General features: G+C 39.7%; 1 protein-coding gene across 7 annotated transcripts in view; it reads left to right on the forward strand.

Moving 5' to 3' along the window:
• The window catches only part of upf3a (UPF3A regulator of nonsense mediated mRNA decay), a 101,553-nt gene extending 92,500 nt beyond the window's left edge, over positions 1-9,053 (forward strand). For 5 of the 7 annotated variants that reach the window (XM_068033773.1, XM_068033776.1, XM_068033777.1 and 2 more), the window contains one exon: positions 1,618-3,535. In XM_068033773.1, coding sequence (XP_067889874.1) covers positions 1,618-1,779 — 162 coding nt within the window. In that variant the 3' untranslated portion in view covers positions 1,780-3,535. Of the gene's footprint in view, positions 1-1,617; positions 3,536-6,656; positions 7,198-8,874 lie in introns of those variants that run through there. The other 2 variants (XM_068033778.1, XM_068033775.1) reach the window with 2 other exon arrangements.
• Positions 9,054-12,668: the final 3,615 nt, after the last annotated feature.

Consider the following 12,668-nt stretch of genomic DNA (forward strand, 5'->3'; position numbering starts at 1 on the left):
AAGATCTCATGACACTATTTCAAAGAAGAGCAGGGCATTATCCCCAGTGTCCTGGACAATATTTATCCCTTAATCAACATCACAAAAAAGCAGATTATCTGGCCATTATCACATTGCTGTTTGTGGAAGCTTGCTGTGCACAAATTGGCTGCCGCATTGCAACAGTGACTACACTTCGAAAAGTAATTCATTGGCGGTAAAGTGCTTTGAGATATCCTGTGGCCATGAAAGGCGCTATACAAATGCAAGTCTCTCCTCTCTAGGGGGACTGTGGCAGCAGGAGACAGAAAGAAGGATTTTCTTTGACTGTTAGGAAGAAGAGCCTTGCAACTTTCTCTCTCCCAAACGCTCCAAGTGCCTGTTCCTTGGTTGCTGGGATCATTCAATATCATATAGGGGGGGGCAGCTTCCTTTTTTAAAACTGGCCCAATATATTTTAAGTGCTGCAGCGACTTTTCAACTGCTGCACTGTGTCTTTTTCCTCCCCACAGCAGTAAACACCCATTGAAGAGCGGCGATACCGCTGGCAGTCTGCCCTTTTATATATAGTTGAACCTGCTCCAGGAAAATGGGTTCGGGTCACAATGGGGGAATCACCCTGATGTCAAACCAGCAGATGGAATTCCTTGCCCAACGCATTTCCAGTAGCAGTTTTGTCTTCAAGAAAAATCCCTTATCCCTTTAAATCTCTACTACTAGTCTGACTTAACATATAAGCAGCCAAATATATTTGAGTTGCTTATACAAATCTTATCATGTGGCATCAAAGTCAAATAAAACAAAATCTATACTTTTGAATTTACTATCCCTTTTTCTTTACAAATCTGATCAATTGTGAGTTTTCATTTTTTTTTGTCATTTACAGTGTATTCAGACACAGTTTATTTTACAAATGTTGATGTTTAGAAGTCGTACAGTCTATCTTCTGGCATGTTTTGAATTTTGAAGATTGTTTTCTTAGCCATAGGAAGCAACACAAAAAAATCTTTAACAACGTTTTGCCTAAAATTACTAAAACTTCTTCGTTAAATTAATTCTCTTAGCATGTAAAATTATGACCTATACAAAGAGACTTTATGCTGTACAATTAAACTTAACATGATTGAGTATGATCGGGAATTTTATGACAAAGGTTTTAGCTAATAAAAGTCCAAGTGTACTTGCTGTTGGCAATGTTAGTGAACATCTAGTCAATTATTCTCTGATTTTTATTATAAAGTGAAGTGTTACCATATTAAGTAATCCCTTACAGCACACATGAAACCATGGAATGGAGAGCTGGAGCATTTAGATTTTCACAGCTGCAAAAACACTGAAAATTTAAATCGGGGGAAAAAATGGTTTCCTGTTCTTTTCATAGACAGACTGGTAATTTAGCCTTCAGATCGACAGATGACTTCAAAGTGTAATTTTGATGGCTCTGCTAGTAGTTCAATTTATTCACAAAATAATGATGTGCATGAAAGAACCATCTTATGGAGTTTCTCATGTTCCCATTCTTGAGATTACATTGTTACACTGTAAAGAAATGCAAGATGCAGTGCTTATAAAACATGTATCTCAATACAGCCACATGAGTTTTGCACTGTACCACTTTTTCTGGTTTTGGTTGTACAGGACCGTCCAGCTATGCAGTTGTACCAACCTGGAGCACGCTGCCGAACTCGTCTAGGATCTGGTGGAAAGACATATGACTGTTGCAGTAAATCCTCGGAAGACAGCATAGAGAGAAAGTATGAAGATGATGTTGGAGCTGGTTCTAAGAGTTGTGAAGAATGAAAGAGCACCAATTACAGTCGTCAGTTGAGCAGAACACTTATTACAGCACGAAGACAGATATGTACGCAAAGCATCACAATGTATAAAGGCCATCTGAGATAGTGCTGATTTTCTAGGTTATCTGATAAAAGTACTGTAATTTAATGTTAACAATTTGTCAACTGTAGTTCACCCAGTTTAATAAATTAGATAAGAGGTAGCTTTTATTTAAAGTGAAATATTGTAAAATAAACTAAATTCAGTTTTGCACCATCTTATATGAAGTAGCATTCTGATTTGCTGATGGTAGAACTGGTGAATAGTAGCACCAATCATTTTGGATAACTTCATTAGACAGGGTGCAGGATGTATGTTAAGATTCGCATACTAATGGAATATTAGTAATTTATAGAGTATTCTGAAAACAGTGGGATTTCACTCAAGTTGCCTACATATGATTGGGGTGCTCACTGTTACCAATTAAGTATGGAATGATGAGTCCACTTAAGTATATCTATGACTATTTCCCAAAACATGTGACCTATAAGAACACAAAGGGTGGAGGTATGTTATTGTTTTCCTGTTGATGTGAAATGATTGTAGATGTGCATTGATGCAGAAGTGGCATTTTGACTCTGGAGTCAGATCCTGATCTGGCTCTGAAACACACTGAGGCCAGGAAATGCAGAACTCCCTCCGAGGTACAATTTTGTACTGATTTGATCACATTTTCTGCATTCCAACTTCAACCTAGCATAAAGGAGCATTTTAAAAGTACACCAGCAGTGCAAAACTTAATGTATAACATTGTTATTCGTCCAAGCACAAATACCTAATGCTTCTTTGTGACTGACCTCATCATAGCCCACTGGGATGAGCATTTGGTTATATAACTCCAGCCTCCCGCATGCACATTCACTTCACAAATATCATAAACCAATAGTTGCAATATTACTTCAACCCAAGATTCACAATCAACTTTAAGCCTTTGAAAAGAGATTAGGGTAACAGATGGAATAGCATTTGAGCTGGCTGATTATGCCATGTTCATGATTCTCTTGCAGTATAAATTTGGAAAAAGATGCACATAAAAAGCACAAGCTCCATCTTTAGTGAAAGCATGTTAATACTTCTTCAACATGGTTGTGAAACATCTAAAATGGTGATTTTTGAACTCCGTTGGATAATATTGTACTGTATTGCTCCACAATTACCATTAGTGTTACAGAAATACTTGTGCCATCACAGTCCATCTTGGTTGCTGCCTTTATGTTATGTCTGTTATGCTTAGATTTCATTCGGCAGTATGGACTTTGTATTATCAAATTAGAAATAGGTATTCTGTTTGCGAGTTTCTTAGTATTCTGGTTTTAATATCAAACCATCTCCTCTTGTTCCATTGTTTGTTTTAGTCAGCAACAATAGCAATACGATCTATACATGGTATTTTCAATAAATTTGGAATTGAGCAGCTATATTGCACAGCTGTGTTAAGGTGTAAATATGTGATATGTAAATTATTTGATCCATTATGAACACTTAATTTATTATTCGATCAATGAGTATAGGTGTGTCTGTGAAATAATTAAATGGTATGATGATGAATCTGCTTCCATGAAATATGTGTTAATGGAGAAATGAGTTAAATAAAAACTGTTTTGGAAGATCTCATTTTTAGGCATGATTTTAGGAATGTTAATTGCTACTGTACATTCACTTCCATTTTAGATTACCTGTGAGTATATTATGCTCTGAAAAATATATTTTGCTAAGCTAAGCTGGGGAGGTATATGGTGAACATGATTTTTAACTTTACAAGTAAAACAAACCTTAATGTTCCAATGATACCCTTTGTTTAAAGATTAGAACCACACCTGCCTCGTCTCTGGATTTTCCATATTTTTATTATAACGCCTCCCCTTTTCAAAGCTCTTTCTTGATAACAAGATTGCCTGTTCATATTTGAGGAAAAGCAAATTCCTATTTTTTAGAATAACTAAATTAGGTTTAAGAAATTGCGATTGAGAATGGGAAACTCTGATGCCAGCAAATGCTCAAGGGAAAGATGGGTGATGGGCAGGACCAGTGATTTATGGAGAGTGACTATGTCAAATTCAGTTTCTACTGACTGGGATTCTGGAATTTATGCTGGTATTTTCCAAACTGCATTGAGCATTAGTACCCATTTACAATTAGGCTCACTGTTTCATGGTGATTGAATCAATGCAATCTTGTTTTTATTACTTGCAATTATGATTTATACTTGTGTTTTGTGTTCCTGTGATTCCATTCACTTCCATGAAAACCACAAATCAGTAGCCTTAGTGATGGATGTCATATGGAGAAAACATTTAAAAGATGTTTGGATACAAAATATTAAATTCTGTGATTAACAAAAACTGGCAAAAATATATAAGCACAAGCCCATTTAATTTGTCTGAATCCCAATTTCACAAATATGCACTCACATCATAACTGTGTAAATATTTCCATTCCATAGCAAACATTCTGTGGTCTGCGGTGAGGTTGACAATTTATGCTGAACTGTGAGAAATTTTGTGATATAGGTTCAAGCTTATTGGCAGTTGGGTGAACTTTGTATCTAATATGGAATTAATATTTAAATGATAAAAAAAAAACCCTGACAATGAAACCAGAAAAAAATAAGTTTTTGCAGTCAAACTAAGAAAATGCATGCTACAAATTATAACTACTTTTAGACTATTTAGATAACCTGATTGGAGTACATTGTTGAGATTCCAAATTCTCACCTGTTGTGCTTTAATGTCTCCAAGTATAAGCATTCTGTTTCACCATTCTGAAACTATTATGTAAAATACGGAATGAGAAAAGTCCATTGATTGCATCAAGTTCTTGCTTCAATTGTATAGAACCTTGGTTAGACCGCACCTGGAGTAGTGTGTGCAGTTTTGGTCCCTTTACCTTAGGAAGGATATTATTGCCATAGAGGGAGTGCAATGAAGGTTCATCAGACTTGTTCCCGGGATGGTGGGACTGTCCTATGAAGAGAGATTGGGGAAACTGGGCCTGTATTCTCTAGAGCTTTGAAGAATGACAGGTGATCTCATTGAAAACTACAAAATACTGACAGGGTAGATGCAACTAAGATGTTTCTCCTGGTTGGACAGTCTAGAACCAGGGGACACAATTTCAAAATAAGGGGGAGTCCACTTAGGTCAGAGATGAGGAGAAATTTCTTTACTCAGAAGGTTGTGAATCATTGGAATTCTCTACCCCAGAGGGCTGTGGAAGCTCAGTCATTGAGTATGTTTAAAGCAGAGATTGACAGATTTCTAAATACAAATGACTTAAGGGGATCTGAGGATAGTGTGGGAAAAAGGCTTTGAAGTGGATGATCAGCCATGATCATAATTGAATGGTGGGGCAGGCTCGATGGGCTGAATGGCCTACTCCTGCTCCTATGTTCCCTAAGTATATTCCTTCCACAGGTATGGATAATTTGCTCCATGCTAGACTTTTTACACTTCTGAGAGAGGTACCTAGCTATAAGCAAACTGCAAAATATCACCCTAATTTCCAAAGGTAATCTAACCAAACCTCAGGATCCACTCTAGCATCAGAGACTAAATTATTAATCCCTTTACTGGTTTCATTCTATCCATTACTTTTTCATTGTTCCAGCAGCACAGGAATGGATAACCAAGAATTTCCTGGAATGTTCAGTGTAGCTGGTGTAAGAATGGATTTGTAATATTTTTAAATGGAGGACATTAATGCACAACTGGCATACACCAGTTTTATGCAAAAACACCACTCTGTGAATTTCCTTGATAATTTGCATTGCTCCAGAGTTACGATCGCCAAATCCCACTTGGCTCTTTAACATTGCTCTATCTTCAGGTAAAGAATAAGAGAACACACGTTTCCTGCATTTATGCTGGTTTAGAACAGGTGTAAATTTACACCCAGAATTCTAGGAGCAGAGGACCTGTAATCACTATTTCTGGTGTTATATAGGGATTTCTTTTTATTTCTCCTCACTGAGACCAGTTCAGTATTTTCTGTATATCTGAATGAATATCAAGGCATCAGAATGTTATATTAAAAACAAAACTTTAATAATTACATTTTCTTAAACATGCTGTGCTTCACATGCATAAATGACATTTTTATGGCTTCAAACTTTAATTTTTAGAATATCAATAATATAAAGAGCGACTTAAGGAAGGTAGCCTCAATTGTTTACATGGATTTCTACTTGTTTCACACCTGTTTTTGCATTCTGGTGTATGGTAATGAGAATTTCATGAAATTTCAGTGTAAGTTGGCTTCGGCAAGATTGATGTGGAAACCAGAGTATATCAGAACAAGGAAATTTCAGGCCATCATGTTGGACTTCAAAGCTATACATTGATCTGATAATATCCTACAAAAATAGAGTATTATTTGATCATCCATGGCTATGGTTTCTCTGCTAGATGTTGATATGGCTTTCTTTTCCAGTTTCTTGACACAGCATTAATTGTTTTGCTGGTAGTCTCTTCTCTACAATCATTACTATGTACGATGAAAAAGTTCTTGTAATCTTGTTTGAGACTGTATTTGTATTATTCTTGTGGTTCTGTGATCACAACCTAAATTGAACAACTTGCTTAATCTATCTTACCCATTTTAGTATTGATCATAAGTTAAATACTAATAAAAATACGTTAAATATTTTAATTCTCTCTATAACTTGGAAGTTTTAGGCCCGAATCAACAATGTTGCTCTTCCCTGTACTATCTGCAATGCATCAATAATCTTCTGTAAGTAGGGCGCACAAAGGTTTATAGAATATATATGCAGCATTATGAGTGAGCTGTACCACCTTGAAGTAATCTGTTAAATATTTTACTCCTTTCTTTTCTTTTTGCAGGCTGTTAAAAGATGTTACCTGCCGAAAGGTAGGAAATATTATGCAGTTTATTGGGTTACTCTGTAATATTGCAGCCAAGTATGATGAAATAATAGCCTAGCCTGGAGATTCCATTTGATTTTTTTCGGTGCAATTAGACCAAAATCAGTGTAACCAGTGCAAAAGATTGTGGAATTTAAACACAGGCTTGTATTCGGCACAACTTGAGTTTCCAGAGTCTTTTGTGGTAGTTTTAAAAACATTGCATTGGAAGCAGGTCCTGCACACAAAATTGGCCATATCCCCAGGTTGAATTAATCACCATTGGAAGTTACCACTAATTGCACTTGTTTGCAGGCCTTTGGAAAGGCTTTAAAAATGAAGCGGCTTCTTTTGGGCGCAAGGACTCTAAAAGATGCATTTTAAAGCTTTTGAATGTGATATTCATTATAATTTACTAAGAAACTGACTAAGATACCCCAATATAACTAGAAAATATTTTTATGTAACTTTTAAAAGTGAATTTCATTAATTTAGAATTGTGTTATTCAGAGCTGTTGGATTGGCATTGTGATTAAAAAAGCTTAACTTTTGTGATAAACTTTTTTTCAGCTGTCTTAATCAAACTTCAAGTTCTCACTTATAAATATATGAAGGAACATTTTTAAAGCAAAATTTAAAAAAATACATTTTAAAACGTTGGATTGCGCTGGTTCATGGCCAATTGTGTTCGTTATGCGTTTGAGCGGAAGGTTGGAGGGGGAAGAAAAGAGTTTTCACAAAGGGGGTAATTTGAAACACAATTGGTAATTGCAGTCAAAGTGAAAACTCTACCCCAATGTGTCCTACCTTGAAGCTATTTTAATAGAAAGTAACACTTAGTGAAATGTATATTGGTGGAAGAAGGGTTGTATTATGAAACAATTGTATTGACTGAGCATAATTTAAAATGAGTAGATATAATGTGCTGAAAACTCACATTTTGCCCAGCAAAATCAGCAAAGTACTGAAAGATAGAACATGAGCGGGTGTTCTTTTTGATCCTTGAAGTCAGTAGTAACAGAACCCAAAAGAGCAAGGGGCTGAGTTTTCTGTCTGCCTCCGTAATGGTATATCTTTGGCAGAGTAAATGTCCACTCAGCCATATCCTCTCCAGGCCTTGCTTTTGGCCTACTTCCTGGTTTACTGGCAATTTTTTTAAAAATTGGGCAGACGAGCATTTATGGCACTAGTGGGGCATCTGCCTCGTGTGTGTGTGTGTGTGTGTATGGGGGTGGATGGAACAGGGTTGGGGAGGTAGTATCATTGTGACACCTTGCCAAAGCATTAGTGAACCAATGCGGCTGGAATTTTCCAAAAGATAGTTGGTCCTGCCGCTGGGACCAAAAACAGGTCCTGAGCCCACATGAACGGGCAGTGGGACCCTGGGGAAGATTTTACCGGTGGCGGCTTCTTAATTAAGGATGACAGCCGCCTCCTCGAGCTGCCGGCCCAATCAGAGGGCCGGCACCTTGGCAGTGCCACGGATGGAGGTGAATCTGCATGGGAAGAGGAGGACGCCTCCGTGTTGAGGCGCCTCCGAACGTCAGGGAAGTTATTTTTCTAATGTGTGGGGCCTAGCAGGCAGGTGATTGAAGGGGTGAACACTCCAGTGGTGGTGTCAGGGCCACGAGGCCAGCCTCTGCAGCTGGGGGGCCCCACTGTGGGCCAGGGAGCAGCCAGAAAGGAAGACACCGCCCCCCCCCCCCCCCCCCCCCCCAAAACTGCTGGAAAGCTTCCATGGTTTACCTGGTGGTTTTTCTACGTAGCGGGGGCTAGTACCATACCATTGCTGTTCCCGCCATTGACAAAATCCTGTGGTGGCAGGAAGACGTTGGGCTCCCCTCCCGATACCATCTGCTGCCATTTTACAAGGCCTCCCATCTCCCGGCCCATCTCCAGAGGGGTGGTAAAATCTGGCCCCTGGCCTCAGCATCATAAGACTTTACAAAGTGGTCTATTTGAAACATGCTGATTTCAGGGCAGAACTATTCATTGTATTAAGTAAATTGGCCATTTAAATTTTACTACCTCCAGTCCTAGGTCATTGGCAATACTATGCACCAGATATACTCAGGCATCCTTTGTGCCCAGAATTGTTTGGGAAATAATTTGTATGCTGTATTCCTGCCATTTGATTTTCATTATAATATGTCTGACCATATTTGAGAAAAAAATTGTATACCCAACATTACTTCAGATGAAGTTGTCTAGAAGTCAGCTCCAGATAGCATGAACAACGTTGGGAACCTGCCGCAGAAATATGATAATTCACGCCAAGAAGGAAAATATGATGGGTCGCCTCTGGCGAGCAGAAGTCCTGTGCAGATGCATTTTCAAGTGAACGACAGCAGAGGAAAATGTAAGCCTAGATATATGTATCTTCACACAAACCATTTTTCAAATCATTGTAAACAAAAATTAGTTGATGTCTTAATGGATTTCTTGTGGTTATGGTCACAACAAAAGGTTGTTAGTTCTGCAACAGTAACCTCTCTGAGATTCAGGCCTGCATGGTTGTAAACTATAAGCTTTAACATACATTAACTAATAGTATTTTTATACAACTGTTAAATAGGAATTACATCAAACGGCGGCCTCTTTTCTCCACAATGACCAAGCTGATCAGACTTGCGACCTTCGTGGGTTACCGTTAAGTAAAGAGGACTTCCAACTGTTCTATTGCAGAAAGCCAGTTGATGAAAGATAGAATTGTAGTCAATCCTTTACAAACTTTTACATTTATTTAGAGTTACACATTATAAGCATATACCTCCTAACCCAACAACCTCAGTTTTAGGGCGGCACAGTGGCGCAGTGGTTAGCACTGCAGCCTCACAGCTCCAGGGACCCGGGTTCAATTCCGGGTACTGCCTGTGTGGAGTTTGCAAGTTCTCCCTGTGTCTGCGTGGGTTTTCTCCGGGTGCTCCGGTTTCCTCCCACAAGCCAAAAGACTTGCAGGTTGATAGGTAAATTGGCCATTATAAATTGTCACTAGTATAGGTAGGTGGTAGGGAAATATAGGGACAGGTGGTGGATGTTTGGTAGGAATATGGGATTAGTGTAGGATTAGTATAAATGGGTGGTTGATGTTCGGCACAGACTCGGTGGGCCGAAGGGCCTGTTTCAGTGCTGTATCTCTAATCTAATCTCTAATCTAATCAAAATGCTGTGGATGCTGGAAATCTGAAACAAAAAGAGGAAATGCTCAGCAGGCCAAGCAGCATCTGTGGAGAGAAAAGAAAGTTAACATTTCAGGTCTATGACCTTTCATCAGAACTGGCAAAAGTTAGAAATGTAATAGGTTTTGAGCAAGTGAAAGGGGGGAGGGGGAAAGAACAAAAGGGAAGGTCTATGATAGGGTGGAGGGCAGGACAGAGTAAATGACAGAAGGTTTCATTGTACAAAGCCTAAGCGTTTAGTAATGGGACAAGTTGAGACAAAAGATGTGTCTAGATGAAGTGAAAATGGCAATATAGCAGCCAGCCAAACACAAAGTAAAGGAATTAAGAAACAAGTGTGGGGTGGTGGAAATGAACCAGCATATCATAATCTCTGTCCCCATTTTTATCTTTATATTTTTCCCCAGTCTCCCATCCTCCACTAAGTTAAGCTCATCAAAACTCTATCGCCCATATCTTATCCTGCACCAAGTCCTGCTCACCCATCACCCCATACTTGCTGGCCTACTGTCCCCCAACCCCTTCAATTTAATTTCCTCATCTGAGGCAAAGGCTTCAGGGTCACCCAGACGTAGACAGAGCCACATAAAACAGGCAGGCAGTCAGGATGGATAGTCCCCTTGACTCAGCACTGCCTAGACTTGTTGATGGTTACCTTGGCCAGACCTAGATGAGGAGGTCTTCTGACTTGCCTGCTCCCCTCTTCCACATCAGGTGGCTGAAGATCAGGAGTGTGAAACTGAAGTGCATTGTGAAGTTAGGGAGCAGTTCCCTACAAGTAGTGGAAGAGAGGCTGCAATTTCTCGCACTCTGCCTGGAGGGCAAGGAAGAGTGACCAGGAGCATCCAGTACAGGAAACCCTTCTAACACAGAGTGGAAAGGCACGGAGGGAATTTCCGAGATACTGCCCAGTTGCAAGGCAGAGGCTCCCGAGGGAGGTTTCAGGGCCTCACCGATGAGAAATTCCGTCCGAATGGGGTCAGCCCAGACAGGATCACTCCACGTGCTTAAGCTTCTTCAAGACGCCTAGTAGAGTTGGGGCTGAGCACAACCTTTAGTGCCCAGATGCTATAAGCTGCAAACATGCAGTAAGGCATCCTGCATGTAATTGCCACTTGCAACATCCAGCCCACTCCTTCTCCATCTAGTACGTCTACGACCCTGGTCACCTTGGCAGCCAGGGCCCTCCTTTCCATCTGCCTCCCGAACCCAATCCCAGGAGCTTCCATAGAATAAACTGGTGCCAAAGGTTGGCAGGAATAATGGTAGCTGAACAATGGGCTACCGTCAAAGAGGAGATAGTTTGGGCACAGTCAAGCTATGTTCCCTCGAATAGGAAAGGTAGGGTAAACAAATCCAGAGCTCCATGGATGACAGCAAAGATGGAGATTAAGACAAAGAAGAAAAGGTGTGCTTGTGACAGATGCCAGATAGAAAATATTATTGAGAACCAGGCTGAATATCGAAGGTTCAGAGGGGAAATGAAAAAGCAAATAAGAGAAGCAAAGAGAGAGTATGAAAAAAGACTGGTGGTTAACATAAAAGGGAATCCCAAAGTTTTCTAAAAGCATATAAATAGTAAAAGGGTGCTAAAAGGAGGAGTGCAGCCGATTAGGGACCAAAAAGGGAATTTGCGCATGGAGACAGAGCACATAGCTGAGGTATTAAATGAATACTTTGCATCTGCCTTTACTAAAGAAGAAGATGCAACCCAGGCAATGGTGAAAGAGGAGGTAATTCAGACACTAGAAGGGTTTAAAATTGATAAGGAGGAGGTGTTGGATAGGCTGTCTGTCCTTAAAGTGTATAAGGCACCAGGATCAGATGAGGTGCATTCAAGGATGCGGAATGAAGCAAGGGTGGAAATTCCAGAGGCACCGACAATAATTTTTTCAGTGTTCCTTAGTCTCGGGGTAGTGCCAGAGGACTGTAGAACTGCTTGTTCAAAAAAGGGTGTAAAGAGAAGCCGAGCAACTACAAGCCAGTCAGTTAAACTCCGGTGATGGGGAAAATTCTAGAAAGACTAATTTGGGACAAAATTTATAGTCATATGGGCAAATGTGGGTTAATTAAAGAAAGTCAGCATGGATTTCTTAAGGGAAAATCATGTTTAACTAACTTGCTGGAGTTTTTTGAAGAGGTAACAGCGAGGGTTGATGGAAGGCAATGCAGTACATGGACTTTCAAAAGGCAGTTGATACAGTCTTGTGAACAGTTACAGCTCATGGAATAAACGGCACAGTAGCAACATGGATACGGAATTGGCTGAGTGACAGGAAACAAAGAGTATTGGTTAATGGATATTTTTCGGGCTGGAGGAAGGTTTGTAATGGAGTTCCGTCCCTTGCTTTTCCTGATATACATTAATGACCTAGATCTTGGTGTACAGGACACAATTTCAAAGTTTGCAGATGATACAAAACTTGGAAGGATTGTGAACTGTGAGGAGGATAGTGTAGAACTTCAAAAGGACATAGACAAGTTGGTGGAGTGGGCAGACAGGTGGCAGATGAAGTTCAATGCAGAGAAATGTGAAGTGATACATTATGGTAGAATATGGAGAGACAATATAGAATAAAAGGTACAATTCTAAAGGGAGTGAAAGAGCAGAGGGACCTGAGTGTATATGTGCATAAGTCATTGATGATGGCAGGACAGGTTGAAAGAGTGGTTAATAAAGCATACAGTATCCTGGGCTTTATTAGGGGCACAGAGTACAAGAGCAAGGAGGTTATGTTGAACTTATATAAGACGCTAGTTTGGCCTGAGCTGGAATATTGCCTCCAGTTCTGAGCACCGCTCTTCAGGAAGG

The sequence above is a fragment of the Heterodontus francisci genome, chromosome 6 (assembly GCF_036365525.1).
Source record: "Heterodontus francisci isolate sHetFra1 chromosome 6, sHetFra1.hap1, whole genome shotgun sequence".
Classification (NCBI taxonomy): Eukaryota; Metazoa; Chordata; class Chondrichthyes; order Heterodontiformes; family Heterodontidae; genus Heterodontus; species Heterodontus francisci.